The following is a 20093-nucleotide window of genomic DNA, read 5'->3' on the forward strand; positions in this document are numbered from 1 at the left end:
GGAGTCATTTGGGTGCAACCGGGACACCGACTGACATCGTGCGACGAGCCCAGGCACAGAACAAACACAGTGTGAGGTCTGTGATAGATATTGTTCGCGGACACTCTGGACACTTTCTGAACCCGGTCGCCATGCTGATAAAAAAGGGTGCAAAAACGGTCGGTGGCCTGCAGGAACCAAATGGTAAGGCAGCAGGAATCGACCGGAGACACAGGAAAATGTACTCACCTAGCATCAGAGGGAACGGAGCACGATGGGAGACTCCTGTTAGGGAACTTTTAAAGAAGTAATACTTTTCCATGAGGAAAAAAGGTGAGAGAAATCTCACAGAGCTCCTAACCCACGAGGCAAACTGCAGCATGGAAAAAAAAAGACTGAAGGGAGACCCCTGTGGCCACAGGGATTATGGGATGCTGGGCATGCTCAGTGTGCCAGTCAAAGTTTTAGAAACTTTGACAAAAGTGTTCCATGACAGGGCTCCATCTGATGACGTCACCCATATGTGAGGACTACCATCCTGCTTATCCAGGGAGAACTGAGAAATCAGGGCCGGCAGTTCATCTCTATGAAGGAACTGCAACGTAGTTTGATAAGGTCCAGCCCTAGAGGAATTTCTCCATCTTCCAGAGAATCAGGATCAAACTCATCAACTGTGCCATCTGGATTCCTGTCGGGAACACCTGCAGGGAACCGAGGCGAGCCCCGGTGTTTAAGTATAGGACTGGAAGAGGGAGGAGCCTCTGGCTGAGGGTCCAACCAGACAGAAATGGGGGAAGCGGAGAACTGTGCCTGAAGAAAGGCTTGTAAGCCTTGAAAAACTTCCACCCAAAAAAAGCAGCTGGATTCAGACCAAGCCCAGAAGGAACTGGAGCTCGTCCCACAGAACTGCCCTCGCCAGTGGAGGAGCCAATCAAGGGAGAACCAAGTTTTGCATCCCCCCAGACAAGGCCATTATCAATCCATCATCGGAATGGGAAGAGCCAGGACACTTCCCTGAGTGTCTGGAGCAGCACTGACAGAGGTTAGAAGCCAGGTCAGGCTGAGAAGCCCTAATATGTCACACAACACAAATAGGAAGACACTTAAGGCTTCTTGCTTACCGGTGCAATCGCTGCGATAAAAGTGTGTCGGAAAGGCTCGTGCTCAAAAATGAAATGCGCCCAAAAAATAAGTGCCTAGAAGAAGAAGAAAAACGTGGCAAGGCACACGCTCAACCTGTGTGCCAAGTTAAGTGCTTAAAAATATCTGTGCACCCAAAAACTGAGCGCACAATGCTTGCGCAAACACTGCGCACAGTGACGGCCTATAGAGGGCAGAACATGCACAAGAGCGCGCAAAAATGGCTGCTGAGGCCTCCCACACAATGTGCAAGAAAAAAATCCTAAGTGCGGGGCCTAGCCCACTGGGGGCCACTCAACCCGCCAGTCTGCCCAGTTCTCCAACCCCAACGGGAGTGGGAACTAACGTTGGCACGGTGCACCGAGAACGGAGGCTAGAGGAAGTCCTGAAACCCTTCTCTCTCTCTGATTCAGGTAAAACTTTTTTTTTTTTTTTTTTTTTTAAACCTTACCTGAGCTCAGCGCTTACTGGCTGAGTACAGAGATGGTCTCCAGCTGCAGGGGGAGATGGCATCTGCTGTCACCGCTGCGTTCAGCCTCCTGCACCCGCTGCCTTCTCAGCTGAACTAGCAGCTAAGTCCACATTGGGAAACCAAGCTACCGGAGCAAGGCACACGTCCTAGGGACCACTGAAATCACTTCAGGAATTCTCAACTGGGGAAGGGTCCTTTAGTTTTCACCGCAGGAGAGCAGGGCTTTCTTTTCCTGAATTTAGAACTTCAAATTTTGAAGAAGTGGACTGGTGTATAAAAGGACTTTTTTTAAGCAAGATCTAATAAAAATCCTTTTATACACCGACCCTCTTCTTCGTTTTTTTATTGCTGCATAGCAAACTTGGATCGGCTTCCACTTTGTTTTTTGGAACTTCAAATTTCTCCTTTAAGAATGCTCAAAGCAATCCCCATAGGGAGATGCACATCCATCTGCTGGAGACTGAGAATACTGGCAGGGTGGGTCACTGCAGGGTTATAAAAATTGTGATGTCAGCTTGCTCCATCTCCATCTGTTGGCAGGGGAGCATAAACCCACCGGTCTGAGTCCATCTGTCTACACGCTAGGAAATAGAGCCTTGAAACAGCAATTGGAGAGTGTGGAGGAGGAAGAGGTGGGGTAGTGCGTCACAGGCTGGCAAGCTAGAGTCAGTGAGAACCCCCACAAAGGCAGTATAGGGCTGGACACGACAGGACTGGAGCTGGTCTTCTGCCTAACCAGACCCTCCCCTGTAAGTTGAGCCCTTGGGTACTGGGGACCGTTAGAACTCGTCTTCTGTGGAACATCATGACACAGACATGGACTGGGAGCTTCTGTGCAGGCTGGTTGCTGAGGTCAGGTGCAGACTGAAAGCTGAGGGCAGGCACAGGTTGGAATCTAGATATAGGTACTGGCTGGGGACTGGACACAGAGCACAGGCCGGGAGCTTGATCTTAGGCAAAGGATAAGGGCAAGGCCTGGGGAACAGACAAGGGACTGAAATAGACTGGGCAGGATAAGGACAGGACTGGACTAGACAGGTAACAAGGATCAAGAACTCCCAACGGGGCACAAGACTGGGCAAGGTAATCCTAGTAGGCCCAGAGGCTGTAAGGCAAACCAGAAAAGCCCAAGAGAACAGAGCAAGGCAAGAGGCCAAGAGAGGCCGCAAGGCAAGTCAAAAGGCCCGGATGCCCCAAGGCTAGGCAAAGCAGAATAGCGAGGAAAGAGTGGCCAGTTAGAGAGCAAAGATGACTCAAGCAAGAGGCGCTGAGGCATTGAGCAGACTGGGTTAATTAGGGCTGAGAAGTGGGCAAAACTTGCTGAAGACTCCTGGTGGAGGAAAGACTGCAGAGCAGGCAAAACCATGACAGCTGAGAGTTGATCATTGGACTAAGTAGGGATAATGAATTTGTTACTTTTCTGAGATTTGGTTGGCTACATAACAGGCTATATATTGGTAAATATGATTTAATTTAATTTTTGATTTATATTCTGTATTTTGACACTTCAAAGAAGATTACATTCAGGTTTCCCTGTCCCTGAAGGTATTATTTGCTTATGTTAGTTTCACATAAATTATATTGAATCTGAAAAGAATGCTGCTTCTGTTAATATCCACCGATGACAATTTCACCTCCATAGTACATTTAGTTACATGTCACGGGACAATAAGCATTTACTGAATACGCCATTATAATATGAATTTTGGCTTTAATTACTCACCTTTCCAAACTGCTGCACAAGGTGATTTACAATTCAGGTACAGTGGGTAGGTGCTTGCTCCAAAGAGCTTACAATCCCTCCTCAGAGAGCAAAGGGCAATAAAGTGCCTTGCCCAAGGTCATGAGAAGAGTCAGTGGGACTAGTGAGATTTGAATCCTGGCTTCCCTAGTTCTCAGCCTGTTGCTCTAACCACTAGGTCTTTAAAAAAAAAAAAAAAAAAAAGTAGGAACAGCAAAACAAAACCAAGTTAACCAGGCCAAAAGTTCCAATTAAAGTAATGCAAAATCAGCACTACAACTGGGATTCAGCAAGCCAGGTATGTATAAGACCTCTATGAAAAAAGCTTCTCTAGTCCACTCAATCATTCAGTCACAGCCTGGGTGTCCTATATGTCCTGTATGCTTTCTTATTAAATTGTAAGCTCTATTGAGAGGGACTGTCTTTCTGTATGTTTGTACAGCGCTGCGTATGTCTTAGAGCGCTGTAGAAATGTTAAGTCGTAGTAGTTCTAGTAGCCCATTAGAACTAACAGGCACAAATGTTTTTTCATGACAATTTTTTGGTTGCAATTTAAAAACAGTGCTTATGGAGTCATATAACCCACAGTGAATTGTTATTCAATCAATATCTAGCTCTACCCACTAGGCCACTCTTCCAGCAGATATTTATCATTTGACCTACCCAGTCTATCTGCTTGCCCTGCCTACACCACTCTGAACATATCGAACATGTCGCAGTCATATGAGCTCAATTACCTACACTGTTCTAACTGTGGCCATCACCTTTCCTTACCCTTATATCCTCACAGCACTAAGGATATCTCCCAGCTGGCAGAATACAAGAAGGAACCATGTCACTCATTCTTGGTAGTTGGGAAGTGTAGCCAAGTCAACGCCCATGCTATGAAACTTGTAACCTCCTGCCTATTGCATCTGACATTGTACCAAAGCATTAGGACTGCTTCAGTTTGATTGACTTTGCATCTTCTTCTAAGAAGCACAACACAGCTGTACACCACTATGCAAAGTGGCTTAACTCTTTAGCCTTTTTTGCCATCCTATTGTTCCAGCTGGTAAGAAGACACAGGTTTCAATAACTGCCCCAATACCCAGGGCTCCCCCATTTCTTTTACCTACTGCTCCCTATACCAATCATGTTTAAATTCTATCACAATTACAAATTCAACTACCTCTGCTGGCAGGCTGTTCCACGCATCTACTACCCTTTCAGTACAGGAGAATTTCCTCGCATTTCGTTTCAACTTTCCTCTCTCCAACTTCAAGACCCCTTGTCCTTGAATTTTATTTTTTATTAAAAAATGCTTGCACCAACTACACCAAATTTTGCACTTTTTGTTCATGCAGCTAGGGTATCAAAATTGGATTACTGTAGAGTGCAATTGAGTTTACCAAAAAATAGGACAAAAGGATTGCAAACTGTACAAAATTCAGATGCATGCCTGTAGACTCCGCGATATCTCCTCAGTTTTATGAAATGTACATTGGTTAAACTTAATTTGTACTTTCACAGGTACAATGTTGACTTTGACTTCTTAATTTTTATACAAATAATGTATTTTACTAATTTGTTTGTCATATTATGGATGTTTTTATGTACCCTGCAGGGCGCAAGGAATTTGGACATGCAGGTTATAAATGTTTTTAAATAAAGTTTGTCATTACAAGGAATAAGTCCCATTTATATGAAGGAAAGATTGCCACAATATGTCCGAGGTCATTCTCTACCATGGCAAAGTGAAAGTAGAACCTGTAAATAAATAGACTATGTGAATTGCCAGTAGAAAAGATCTGATTGGCTTAGTTTAGACAATATTTCTCATCATCAATCCTTAGATTATGAAACCAGCCACCCAGGGATATTCACCAGCTGTCATATTTTAGATTCCTGCTGAAAACATGGCTGTTTTTAAAATTCTGATTGTGAATTTGAGATCTCTCCGATATGGGGATAGAATTACAATGCATTTATAATCTTCAAAGAGATAGCTGTGTTAAGTCTGGTATAGCAAAAAAACGGCAAGACATTCTTACGTTGTGTCAGAGTTCTCTCTGTCTATATTATTTATTTATTTTATTTATTATTTATTTATTTATTTGAACTTTTTGTATACCGACATTCGTTAAGAAAACATCACATCGGTTTCCATGTAACAAAAAATGGCCAATGGGGCTTTACAATGAAACTGATAAGAGAACTGGGTGGGGGGGGGAGAGGGGGGGAAACAAAGGTAATGCTGTACAAATAGATAAACGCAATAAAATGGTTAGATATACACAATGAAAAAAGTTATATACAAGTAGATTATTTACAATAAAATGTTAGGGGGAGGGAGTTAAGAAGGGGGGAAATCGGTAATATGCTTGGGGGGCGAGGGGAGGGGCGGGGGAAGGGAGTAGGAGAAAGGAGTGAAAAGCAGGGGGGTTCATGTGTAGGCTCGTGTAAAAAGCCAAGTCTTGAGATTTTGTCTGAATTTTTTGGAGCAGGTCTCAAGGCGTAGGTGGGTGGGCATAGAATTCCATAGAGAGGGTCCAGCTAGGGATAGCGCACGTTGTTTTGTGGTTGTTAGGCGGAAGAGTTTGGGAGAAGGAGTGTGAATATTTGCTGTGTAGGGTGTTCTGGTTGGTCTGGAGGAGAAGCGGATGTGTAAACTGTCTGAGAACCAGTGCATGTCAGGATTGTGGACGGCTTTATGACCTCCTTATGACTCCTTATGACCTCCACTCAAACAAGACACTCCTATCCGTGCCCTTCTCCTCTACTGCCAATTCCTGACTGTGCCGGGTAGTGAAACAGTCTTCCTGAATTCATGCGTCATGCTCCCTCTTTTGCTATGTTTAAATCCCTTCTAAATAACCACCTTTCTGAAACAGTTTCTAAATCTTATGCCTGATTGTCTGCTTTTAGTGTTAACTTTCTTTTCTTTTTAACCATTGTCTTACTTTATAAAATACCCCAAGTCTCTTGTCTGTATGTTTTTTATTAGACTGTAAGCCCTATTGAGAAGAGACTGTCATTTTGTACAGTGCTACGTATGTCATATTTGTGCTATAGAAAAGTTAAGTAGTAGTTACTTTCCATAAGCACAAAGCTGACCTTTGGGGAAGGCTATTGTAAGATGTTTAAGTTGTATAATGAGCGGTATAAACATTGAAACAAAATGGCAGGAAAAAAACCATTACAGCCCATCTAGTCTGCCCATCTACGCCAACTAATTAGCTTTACAAGCTCTACCATTCCCTCAGAGACCCTCTGTGGTTATCCCAAGCTTTCTCGTCTCCACAACCTCTATGAGGAGGCTATTCTATGCATCCATGATCCTCTCTATAAAGAAATATTTCCTTAGATTCCTAAGTCTAAACCCTCGTTTTACAGCCTCCTTTCATTTGAAAGGAGCCCGCCTCCTCCGCGTGAAAACTTTGGAGGTATTTCAATCTCTCTATCTCACTGCGCCATCCCACTTTTCCTCCAGGGTACACATGTTTGGATCTTTAAGTCTACCCCCATATGCTTTAGAACGAAGACCACGGATTATTTTAGTAGCTACCCTCTTGACTGACTACAGTTGGTTTTTATTCTTTGGAAGATGCGGTCTCTAGCACTATATCCAATATTCCAAATGAGGTCTCACCTTTTTCCTGCTGACCATTCATCTCCTTATGCACTCAAGCATCTGTCTGGCATTTGCTGTCATCTTATCCACCTATTTGGCTACCTTGAAACGATCAAATATGATCACCTCCCCCCCCCCCCCCCCAAGATCCTGTTCTTTCGTACCTAGAAGAATTTCACCCCTACATTGTACCTCTCCCCATAGGCTTCTGCAACTTATTAAATGCTTTTTTTTTTTTTTTTTTAGCATTAAATCTTAGCTGCCAGACCCAAGACCATTCCGCAACTGGTATTTGTTCTTGCAAATGTTTATTAAAAGTTTGGTCAGTTCATGAATCATATATATTTTATTTCATTTATGTATTTCATTACTTTGAAAATTATTTTTGAATTGTAATGTATGTATCTTGTTTTAAACTACTTTAAAAACACTCTTCTAGTGATTAAGCAGAATATATATTGAAAAAAACTAAACTACTTTATTGAAGCCTTCTAAATATTTGAATGTTTCTATCATACTCCCTTCTTTCTTCCAGCAAAAAAATCTGAGATCAGATATATTTGTATTTATGAATAGATATATTAGAGAGATTACATCAATGGCAAAATGAGGGCCGCATTGCTGAGCAGATTAACAAAGCATTCAAACTTTTCAGCTATTGGTCACCAATGACCAAAAGGCAGTGCCATATGAAAGCCATTCAATGGCCTATGTGAAACGAGTCAGTGATCTCATTTCAAATCCAAGGTGATAGATGAAACTACACTCAAATTCCACCTTTAGTGAATTCAGAAACAAAATTCACAAAATAATGTTTAAAGAATAGCTATCATTTTGACATGAACCATTTGAAATCAACTTATGCTGAATTACTAATATTTATTTTCACTGCTTAACATCTATCACGCAATTATATCTGCAAGATTCAAATCAAGAATCATCACCCAATTTAAATCTTATGCCTGATTGTCTGTTTTTAGTGTTAACTTTCTTTTCTTTTTAACCATTGTCTTGCTTTATAAAATACTTTATAAAATTGCCCAAACATAGCTCAGTTTCTATTTCTTAGGCATATCCTCTACATAAGAATATAAAAATTGTCATGCTGGGTCAGACTAAGGTCCATCGAGCCCAGCATTTCCCTCAAACAGTAGCCAATCCAGGTCACAAGTACCTAGCAGATCCCGTAAAATAGATCTAATTCCTGTTACTTACTCCTACAATACAAACTAATGGTTAAGGGGTGAGAGTAGGCTTTGCTGCTTACAAAAGCCAAACCGTTCCTGAATCTGACCACTAATCACAGTCAGGCTGAACAATACAATCCATTAGCTAACAATGGCTGAAGCAGGATTGCTACAAGATGTTAACTCCAGTTATGAATATGCATGTACTTCATGGTTAACCATAAACTATGGTATCATCAATTATCTGCAAGACTATACTGAGAACAAACTGGCCTGAATGCCCTTTTTAAGTACTTCCCTCTGACTTCTCCAAATGGACATATGCGAAGATGATTTAAATAATACATAAAGTTCAAACAGAATATATAACTAACTAACCCCTAGATTCATCAAAATGCTATAATTTCCGCGCGAGAGAGAGAGACTCTTTATAAGGCCTTCATGGTAGTCAACTATTTATATCACTATAGGAAGGCCAGCTCAAGGTGAGGTTTTGGTGGTGCTTTAGGGTTTTGGGGCCACTTTTACAATGTTCTCTCGCCCTAACTTGATGGACTCTATAATCAGGGTACTATCAAGCTAGGGTGAGAGAACATTGTAAAAATCTCAACTTTGTGAGACTTTCCTCACTCCAAATGACATCAAATGTTCACTGAGGTGTATTGTGATGTTCGTATGTCTCATTCTGCATGTAAAACTGGCCCCAACACCTCACCTCGAGTTACTAGCTGGCCCTCCTATAGTGGGCCAGCAGAGGCTCTCTCTGTCTCTACACTCCACTATATTCCCTCTCCCCAAGCCCAGAAGTGGCCAAAAGGCAATTTGCAATCTTTATCGCAAATTGTGTTATGGCCATTTTGGGCACTTCGTTCAGCTTAACACCAGGAAAATAGGTGTAGTTATTTCCAGCGTTAAAAACATGCGATAGCATGCTTTACACTATAGCACACTGTGATAATGCCCCTCATTTTCATTAATCCCACCTAAACCCCTCCCCTTTGAAAAAAAACTTTACATTCGCACCACACGCTACCACAAATATCGCGTGCATAATGGCATTAACGCATTTTGATGAATGACCCTGTAAATCAGAAAATAATTCATGTGGGCAGATCTAATCTAGGACTCATTCCTCAGCACTCATCTGGTGATTTAACCAGGCAATATTAAAAGTAATAAATATTCTCCAGTCAAGAGGACAGGAGCACTATGACCAATTAGCTAACAACTAGGCTGAACATTCGCAGCTCACAGATAACTATGTTAAAACCAAGCCTTGTTTTGTGATGCTATTTACTAAATTCTTAATTTCACCTGCTTAAAATAAAGTCAAATAATTAAGTACTGGAAAATACATTAATTTCGTGATGTACCTGTCAAATATTATAAGCTGAATTTTCAAAAACATATACAAATGTGTAAATGGGCTTTTGAAAATTGCTACTTTTACATGTGCAACTCCTTTGAAAATTCACTCCTATGTCCTTATACTGAAAACATTCTAGGTTGTTTATGACAACTAAACTACTATACAATTTCCTTGAAACTCTCAATGCCTCATGCACAAACTAAAAAAAGTCAGAGTAATACATTAAAGGCCTGAGCAAAAAAAAAAAAAAGTCCTATCATGAGGCCAAGATACCAATACACCAATATTTCGAACCTAGATTCAGGGAAATCTGTTTTAAATAACACTTATTTTAATCACTCTGGAGTCTACTAAATGCTAATGAAAAAAAAAAAATAGCCAGAACTTGTATAGGATTGAATGGCCATTTTGCTTGAAAAATACCCTTAGTGTGTCAGCTATTTTCAGGGCTGACAAGCTTTCTGTAGGCAAGAACAAACATATATAACCTACTTTCCTTTCTGAAATATAGCCATGGATCATGAATTATGGGGGTGGTCACTTCAATTTTTACATATAAATGAAAGAATCTATTTGAAATATACAATAAAAAATAAACAAATTACAAAACTCGTAATACATAAATCTCCTATAAATAAAGTAATGAGAAATTGCACTATATTCCACTCCAATACTAAGTAACTTAAATACATTCAACCCACTCACACATATACCTCCCTACAATATAAACAAACATACATCCGTTAAAATAAATAACTTTATGTTGCTCTGATGTTCCTTACTCATTCTGATTAAACCACCAAATAAAATTCATAAAGGGGCAGATTTTTAAAAAATACGCGTGCGCGCAAACAAAAGTACGCCGGATTTTAAAAGATACACGCGTGTCTTTTAAAATCCGGGGGTCGGCGTGCGCAAGGCTGTGCAAAATCGGCAGCCTGCCTCCGTCTCCTCTGAGGCCACTCCGAAATCGGAGCGGCCTCGGAGGGAACTTTTTTTTTGTCCCCCCCACCTTTCCCTCCCTTCCCCTATCTAACCCACCCCCCTGGCCCTACCTAAATCCCGCCCCCACCTTGTTTGATGGAGTTACGCCTGCCGCTGGCAGGTGTAACTTGCGTGTGCCGGCTGGCCAGGCCCCGACACAGGCCACAGGCCTATTTTGCATAGGTTGCGCCGGCGACTTATGCAAAATAGGCACGCCAGCGCACACAGGGCTTTTAAAATCTACCCCATAGTCTCGAATCTCACTGGATCAACTCCAATATTTTACTGAATCAGTCCCATCAGATTCTGGATCCCATCTGTTTTGTCTAAATGAGGATTCTTCCAGGGACACTATGAATTTATTGATAAGGCATAGTGCAATCCCTTCTTCACAGCACTAACAGGCAAGCAGCGTCCATTCTTATTCCACACAAGCGTATTCCAAATGATTTCAACTTTATATAAGGATATCTATAAATTATATTCATATAAATCATCATTAACTAAAAAGCTTGATCTAGAGCTACCCTATACGTATGAAATAAAAAAAAAACTAAATATACCTTCCAACTGGCAAGAATACTGCTACAAAATGAACCTCTCAGTCCAGTATTTTATCACTGCCCTGTGCTGACCAATGAATTCGATAAGTCATCTATCTAAAGTGAAACATCATGATTAAGAATTTGTCTAAAAGAATATTTACCATATATAAAACATTCTATGAACAACATTTTTAAATCCATGAGTCAATATAGCAGAGTTGCTTACCTGTAACAGGTTTTCTCCAAGGACAGCATGATGTTAGTCCTCACACATTGATTACATCATCATCAGGAGCCCAGCATGGAACCTTGATCTAAAAAGATCTAGAGCTTTTAAACATGCCCTACTGAGCATGTGCAGCTGTAGTCATCACCCTGCCCCCTAGGCAGAATCCCTCAGTTCAAGGTATAGCTCGCATATGGAGAAACCAACTCCCAGGGGAGGCGGGAGGGTTTCATGAGGATTAACATCCTGCTGTTCTCGGAGAACACCTGTACAGGTAAGCAACTCTGCCTTCTCAGAGGTCAAGCAGGATGGTAGCCCTCACACATGGGTGAATCCCTAGCTATAGGCTGTCCAAACAGGACAAAGAAGGAAACCACACAGTTTTGAAAGCACTATCGCTCTCTCTTTTGCCTGTGAGGAAGCTGACCCACAAGGGGTCCAGGCTAGAGGAGAGTTGGATTCTACAAAGAAAAACCATAGAAATGATTGACACAAAATCCTCATGTGTAGCAGGGGCACCTAAGGCAGAGGAATGATACAGGTACGAGCAGAAGCATACTCTGCATCATGGAGCATTACAAGCAGGATTTCAGATCAGTAAACCCTGACAAAGATAGTAGGTCTAGAAACTCCTAGATACAGGAAGAAGCCTAGACTCTTAAACAAGAGGACTCTTGGATGAAGACTGCACAGTTTCCTTCGGTGTTAGAAGATAACCAAAAACCTAACTGGTGCCAGAGAACTCCCCAGAAAGAAACTGCCCATGTGTGGCTGTTAGGTCCCAGAAAACACTGCCATAGATTGTCTAGTAAGCCAGGAAGCAGGTAGAATAAAATTAGACCAATCTTAGTGGTAGAGGTATTTTTATTGAAGAAAGAACAATACCTCAACTTAAAATGTAAAGTGCCCAAATAGCAGCCTCTAGCCGAGTTTCGCCCATCTTCAGGGCTGCGTCAGGGGCTTGTAATGTATTCAGTTTTAACAGGCTGGTATCGATCGTCTCAGTAAGGAATCAAAAGCTGCTATTGAGACAAAAAGACCGTTTCATATTGCGGCATTTTTTCATTGGCCACTACTGCTTCTATTTACATTACTGAGTAGTTTATTTATTTAGAGGTTTTTATATACCGATATCTGTTTGCACATCGTATCGGTTTACACAGAACTAAGAGAGCGACACTAGATAACAAGGTGAGGCTTTTACAAGGAACATGGAAACAACAAACTGGTTACATAGGCTTATATAAGGAACCTGGTATAAAATTGATTATATAAGGAGGCGGTATTTACATTTGACATTGCGGAGTAATGGAAGAAAGAAAAAAAGGTTGATTAACTGTATAAATAGAGGCAAAAGCAGATCGCGAGAGTAGAAATAGGCATGAGGAAGAGCATATCAATATCATGGTAATTACAGTTCTGAGTATTTACAGTTATCAGCGGGAGGAATTTGCGGGAAATGCTTGTAAAAACAGCCAGGTTTTCAGTTTTTTTTTTATTTGGGGGTGGAGGTTTCAGTTCGTAGTTCAAGGGGCATGGAGTTCCAAAGAGTGGGGCCAGTGAAAGAGAAGGCTCTTTTTGTTGTGGAGATGAGTCTGGTAGATTTGATTGAAGGGGGGTGGAGCGTTCCTTGAAGGGTGGAATGAATTGGTCTTGTGGAAGTGTAAGGTATGAATGGAGGGTTGATCCAGTGGAGGTTTTCATTTAGAATACTTTTGTGAATGAGGGACAAGGTTTTGTATAAGATTCTTGATTTTATTGGTAGCCAATGTAAGTCTATAAGCGTGGGTGTGATATGATCACTTTTTTTTGCATTGGTAAGGATGCGGGCTGAGGCATTTTGTAAAAGTTGTAAAGGTTTGATATGGGAGGAGGGGAGGCCGAGGAAGAGGGAGTTACAGTAATCAATTTTGGAGAAAGTGATGGCTTGTAGGACAGTGCGGAAATCTGTGAAGTAAAATAGAGGCCTGAGTTTTTTAATTGTTTGCAGCTTGAAGTAACAATCACTTAGGATAGATTTAATAAAAGGTTTCAGATTGAGTTGGTTGTCAATCATGATGCCCAGGCTGCGAGTGTGAGTGGGGAAGGTGGAGGAGAGATGGGATAGGGGGATGGGGGATGCAGGTGGACATGAAAAGTAGTTCCGTTTTTTGAGGGTTGAGAGCTAAGTGCATGTTAGTGAGTAGGTGATTAATAGAGTTAAGGCACGAATCCCATTTTAGAAGAGCAGACTGCACGGTGTCAGTAAAAGGTAAAAGAATTAGCAAGTCATCTGCGTAGATGAAGTGCTTGATGTTAAGATTGGTGAGGAGGTTGGATAGAGGGAGCATATATATGTTAAATAAAGTTGAGGAAAGGGAGGAACCCTGGGGGGACACCTCGGTCAAGACTAATTGGATCAGATTTGTTGTTGTCAATGATTACTGTGTAGTGTCTATTTTGCAGGTATGACTTAATCCAGGATAGAGCAGTTCCAGATATACCTATACTGATGAGGGTTTTGACGAGAATGTCGTGGTTGACGGTGTCGAACGCTGCGGATATGTCCAACATAGCTAGCAAATAGGAATTACCGGTGTCCATGCCCTTGATTATGATGTCTGTTAGGGACAATAGCAGGGTTTCCGTGCTAAGGTGTTTTCGGAAACCATATTGTGTGGTAGGGAGGAGGTTATGTTGTTCAAGGTAGTCAGAAAGGCGATTGTTGACGAGCTTTTCTAGGTTTGCAACCAGATTAGAATGCTCTTAAATATAAAAGTATTCTGTACATGTGCCTACACTGTAATCAGGAGATCTTGTCTAATATATTACTTTGAGTGTATGGGCTTTTTGCTGCAATATATTTTTATAGATATCCTTATATAGAAATTGAAATCATCTTGAATACGCTTGTGTGGAATAAGAATGGATGCTGATTGTTCTTAGCACTGTGAAGGGATTACACTACACCTTATCAATGAATTCAGTGTCCCCAGAAGAAGCCTCGATTAGGCAAAATAGATGGGATCCAAAATCCATTGGGACTGATTTAGTAAAATACTGGAGTTGATCCAGTGAGATGAGACTATATGAGTTTTATTTAGTGGTTTAATCAGAGTCAGTAAGGAACATCAGACCACCATAAACAAACATCCATTAAAATAAAAAATTTTAATTGTAGGGAGGTGTATGTCTAAGTTGGTTGAATGTGTTTAAGTTATTTAGTATTGGAGTAGAAAATGGTACAATTTCTTATTACTTTATATGTAGGAGATATCATATGTATTACAAGTTTTGTAATTTGTTTAATGTGAAACAATGTATAATAAAAACATTTTTTATTGAATTTATTATTGTATATTTATATGTAATGTTCCTAACTGGAATCTAAAATAATTTGCCTTCACATTTATTTATTTATTTATTTATTAACTTTTATTTACCGACATTCGTGAAACACATCATGCCGGTTTACATAGAACTCAATTGGGAAATACAGTATAACAACATAACAATATAACAGTATGACATTGAAACAATAGGATGTTACTAAAACGAGAAGCAACAAACAGAAAAACCAAAAGCAAAATACAACAAAATAAATAATGTTAAAGGAAAACGAGGAGTGTAGGTTTGGAAGAAGGGTAGGCAGGGGGGTAGGGCGAGGGGGGGGGGAGAGGGTAAGGGGTAGAAGGTAGGAAGGGTGGGAAAAGGGGGATAAGAAAGGGAAAAGAAAGGTATAGATTGAGGAAAAAAGGGGAGAGAAAGTGGGAAAAGGAAGGGAGGGGGAGAAAGGCTTGTTTGAAGAAATGAGGGGAGAGAAAGGCAGAAAAGAGGGATACCATGTACAGATGGCTAATGTACATGGAATCGCTTAACTAGGTAGGATTATGGAAAGTTGAAGTAGGTGGTATTCAAAGGGGTAAAAGGTTTTCTTCAGAGGAAGGACCTGGGAAAGGGGGGGAGCAAGGAGTATAAGGTAGAGCAAGGGGGCTAAAGGGGATATTAAATTTGGTTTGTGTCGGGGTAGGCCTGTCGGAAAAGCCATGTCTTGACTCCTTTCTTAAATTTGTGAAAGGATGTCTCTTGGCGTAGGAGGGTGGGGAGGGAGTTCCAGAGGGTGGGGCCAGCATTTATGTGTCACACTCAATTTTTAACAAAACTATATATATCAGGAGTGGCCAACTGTAGTCCTTAAGAGGCACAAATAGGTTTGGCTTTTAGGATATCTACAATGAATATGCCTGAGATTGGAGGCAATGTATGCAAATCCTTTGTATGTAAATCTGTCATGCATATTCTTTATGAATATCCTGAAAACCTGGCCTGCTTGTGGCTCTCGAGGTCTGGAGTTTGCCAGCCCTGATTATATATATATATATACATACAATATATCCAAAATCAGATTATAACAAGATCTAAACTAAGTCAAGGTGATTTAAGTTAATTAAAAATAAAGTGCTATGGAGGTAGCCATATGTCCTAAAAGTTGTAAAAGGCAATGTTAAGCAACTCATTAAACATTATATTTCATACAACAATAACAATGAGGTTCTTAAACCTTCTTTTACCTTTGTAAAAACAAGGGATACATCTTGAATTTCTTTCTATGTGCCACTGTGCATTAGTGCACAGTCCATGAATACTTCTTACCTGTCGTCCTTGCACTTTTAAAAAAAGATAGCATACATGTACTTTCATTTTGAAGAATACTGGCATCCACTTTTTTCCGTAGGCTTTGCTGGAAAAGTACTCATATAGTTTTGAAAATGTGATCTGCGCATGTACTTTTCCTCTCCTAACCTGAACATCCCCCAAGAATGCCTTTTCCCAACTTGGCTAAAACACTGCATGTACCAAATATTACATGGACTTTATCCACATTTAAAGAGGGAGATTACATGGTGAAAGTGCAACTTAGCCATGTAAATCACTCTGAAGACCGCTCTACAAATGGGCTTCTGGAAGGTATGTGTTATCCAAACATGTGAACTAATAACTTGGTAAAGTAACTAGGAGCCACAGAGTTCTATTTCATTTATAAAATATTTAATAGGCTGGGGTTTTATTTACTCTGCCCTCTGTTACGCCATGAACATGCATACAATTTTATTTTGTAATCATTTTTCTTCATTCTTAATTTAAAACAAAATAAATAAGAACAAACTAAAAGATACTCCAAATGAACCATACCATCTTTTTGTATAGGCTACAGATGAATGAAATTTGACCAAAGCTAGAAGCCTGAAACTTGAAGGTTGAAAATCAATCATTCGCACAATATTCTAAAAACTTTAAAAAGTGAAGTTTGGCAATAGCCAGGCAAAAGAGAAATAAAACCAGTTGTTATAATATATTTTATTGCTATTCTGTCACTTCAGTTGCTTACTACTCATCTCAGATAATAAAGTATAGATATATTTGCTAAAGGGCTCACAAAGGAAAAAAATAGTCTTGGAGAGAAAGCAGCAGTGACAATAAAATAACAAAATAATTAGGTTTTATGTTCTAAAAGTAAAATGCATTTAACTTCCCAGATTATTTTATGATTTAGTTTTACATCACGTTGGAAACAGCAAAGAATGAAGTCATCCAATAACCACTGAAATCTTATGGAATGCCAGGAATCGGTTGTATTAGTTAAGCTTTCAAAGAATCAGTTGGGTTACATAGAATCTGTGAACCCATTTTACTAATCAAACATCTTACAAGAACTACAAATGTCTCTGCTCTACCTTTGCCTAACAGCAAGAAACCTTGATCTTGATGAGCACTTGGAAAATACCAAGTTCCATGTGCAAGATCTTTCACTTATGGCTTCCTCACTTCTAAGGGCTCATCTCTCTTGAAGCCAATTCTCTATTCCTTAGAGCAGTGGTCCCCAAACCTGTCCTGGAGGGCCACCAGCCAGTCAGGTTTTTGGGATATCCTCAATGAATATGCATGAGAGAAAATTTGCATGCACTGCCTCCATAACATGCAAATTTTCTCTCATGCATATTCATTGTGGCTATCCCAAATACCCGACTGGCTGGTGGCCCTCCAGGACAGGTTTGGGGACCACTGCCTTAGAGGTTAATGGTGATAATCTCATGCCATCCATAACTAGAGTTCAGAAATGTATAATGTATATTAACACAGCATACACATGTTGACAACCTAACTCAACATTAGTAGAGAAGTACCCTTGGGCCCTTGTAAGTATATAGACCCTGTCAGTAACCCGTTTAAGCCTATATATACAGACCTGTAAATAGCCTGTTACAGTTTTAATGCTTCTATTTCATTGTCCTCTGTTCTATGTATATTCCTCCCTGTTTCCCCTCCCCGTTGATTGGAATTTCAGCCTTTCAGTTACAATGTGAACCGGTATGATGTATGCTTACTAATGCCGGTATATAAAAGTTTTAAATAAATAAATAAATAAATAAGTACCTATAAGTCTTGCTAAACTGACTTGCATTGCAAGGAATTGCTGAGAGGATTTAAGAGTAAGGTTTGAATAAAAGTTGAAATTGAGTAAATACAGATGCCAGAAGGGAGTAATAAAAGGCAAGTTGCTCCGCATCAAGCTCCTGAATCATATCGAATTCTATAATTTATGTTAGCATTTGCAAAATATGTTTAAGAAATCAGCCAAAAAATAAAACTGAATGGGATCCATCCAAATATATTCTTCTAACAGATATGCTGAAAAAAAAAGCCATTATACTATCATGCCATATTCTGAAGCCTTTAAAAAAAACAACATAAAATAGTGGATGCACAAGCAAATAAGTTATAACACTAAAAGCAAAGTTGTCATTTTCTCTTACTGCACCTTCATTTATCCATATGTTTCCTTTGATCAATCCTTAATTATCTCTCTTTTCTTCATCTAACCCCTTCCCCCTGATCTTTTGGCCCACACTATTTTCAGGGCTTCTATTACATAATCAGGTCTTCGTTTATTCTCTTGCTTTGCCCACCACCAAACTTGGTTTGGACCTCAACTACGTAACTTACTGCTTATATCTGTTGTTACTATTCAAAGAATTCTGGGAAAAACAAAAAAATCTTTTTCAAAAGAAAGTCTAAAATCAATGTAAATCATGTGCATCTCTCTTGCATTCCCTGTCCAGGTACCCAACACATTCATGCCTCCCAGGGCCAAACAATCATAGCAACTGAATATCTGAATGTTTTACCTATCATACTGGTAATGCATTAAAGCGATTCTAGATAGCAGAAGTAAGGGTGAATATGGAAGTCAATCCTTTTGTATAGGAGAAATTACTATCCATAAACATGTTAGGAGAAAAAAATAACCCTTCTGGCAAAAAAAAAAAAATCCCTTAATCTGCAACAGCAATAAAAAGCCATTGTTAATACTACAGATAATATTATGACAACCCAAGAATACTGTAATAAAATGGTTAACCCGCAAATCTACATAGAAATGTAGCAAGAAAAGTTATTCACCCATAATTTACATTACTACAAATTAAATATATATATATAGTTCTGACACTTACCAGCTCAGCATGCACTTTAATATGTGCCTGAAGCTTATATTTATCTGGAGTGGTGTAGTCACAACCCTCGGTTGAACATTTAAGCAAGATATTGCTATGCTTTTGGATGACATGCCGTTTTAAGCAGTTCTTGGTGATTGAAGAATAGTTACATTGGGAGCAGTAATACAGGTGTTCTCGGGTGTGTGTACGAACATGCATATCATAATGCACCTGGTACCAAAAGAGTTTGCCTACAAATAAGGATTACAAAATGATATTTAAAACATGGGAATCTATAATCAATGTTTAAAGACTGATTTCATCTCCTTTCACAGTACTTTAACTTTTAGGGCTGGCCTAAAGGAAAACCAGATGCTCAACTTTGAAAGAATATCTGACCGTCAGCTTTTAATATTGGTTGAGCACACAAGAGCTGAAATGACAACAATCTGCTAGGATGGCAACAGCATTCCCTACACAGATTATTTACTTATGAAAACTGATGACTAAATCAACTTGTAAACTTATTAATGTTCCAAACGCAAGGTGACACAAATGAGGACAGAACAAACCTGATGAGAAAACTAGCCACCAGATTGTTTTTTTTTTTGGGGGGGGGAGGAGATAATTTTCCCCTTTCTCCCCAACAGTCTCCACCACTCCCCACATGACTTAGCACATCCTCCAAGGAACAAACACCACCATTCATTGGCAGCCATCTTTTCTCCTTCCCCAAGCCTAAGTGCTCCCCCCTTTTTTTGGGGTGTCCTGATCCGAAGGGCTGCAACAAATAAGAGGATCGGAACCCAAATCCGTCATGCCTTAGTGCAGAGCATTATGGCCCGAGTCATGGGATCAGACCTGGCCACTGGATTTTTGCTGAACAGTTCACTGCTCTCTGAAAGAGCAGGTGCTTCCCAGAGCAAAGAAGCCCATGTCAAATTCATTGCATTTGCTTAACGCAAAAGCATGGACATCTCCACAAATCCGTTAATATTGTACAATTATACAGAAAAATGGAGCTAGAAAAAAAAAACGTCCTTAGGCATTTAATATTTGTGGGTTTTGTTAAAAGGCAGGGGGGTTAATGAATGAGATTAACAGAAACAGGGAACATTAGGCTACAAAGAGGCCCATATTAACCACCTTTTGTAAAGCTATATTTGTCTTTCTAATGTTGGCAAGATGTCTAAAAGCAAAGGATTTCAGACATCCCATCTTTTTAAAAAAAAAAAAAAAAGTTTTTTTCTGATGTTACTAATCTCAAAACAAAAGGACGGGATCATTCTTGAAGGCCTCCTACTATTCATATTTGTAAACATAAAAAATATCTTGACAGTTTTATGGTGGCCAGTGCCTTTC

The 20093-nt window shown here is 40.0% G+C and overlaps 1 protein-coding gene across 2 annotated transcripts in view; it reads right to left on the reverse strand.

Moving 5' to 3' along the window:
- The window catches only part of ZFAT (zinc finger and AT-hook domain containing), a 466784-nt gene that overhangs the window by 320123 nt on the left and 126568 nt on the right, over positions 1–20093 (reverse strand). For both annotated transcript variants that reach the window (XM_029592065.1, XM_029592066.1), the window contains exon 7: positions 18750–18982. In XM_029592065.1, coding sequence (XP_029447925.1) covers positions 18750–18982 — 233 coding nt within the window. The remainder of the gene's footprint in view (positions 1–18749; positions 18983–20093) is intronic.

The sequence above is a fragment of the Rhinatrema bivittatum genome, chromosome 2 (genome assembly GCF_901001135.1).
Source record: "Rhinatrema bivittatum chromosome 2, aRhiBiv1.1, whole genome shotgun sequence".
NCBI classification, from domain to species: domain Eukaryota; kingdom Metazoa; phylum Chordata; class Amphibia; order Gymnophiona; family Rhinatrematidae; genus Rhinatrema; species Rhinatrema bivittatum.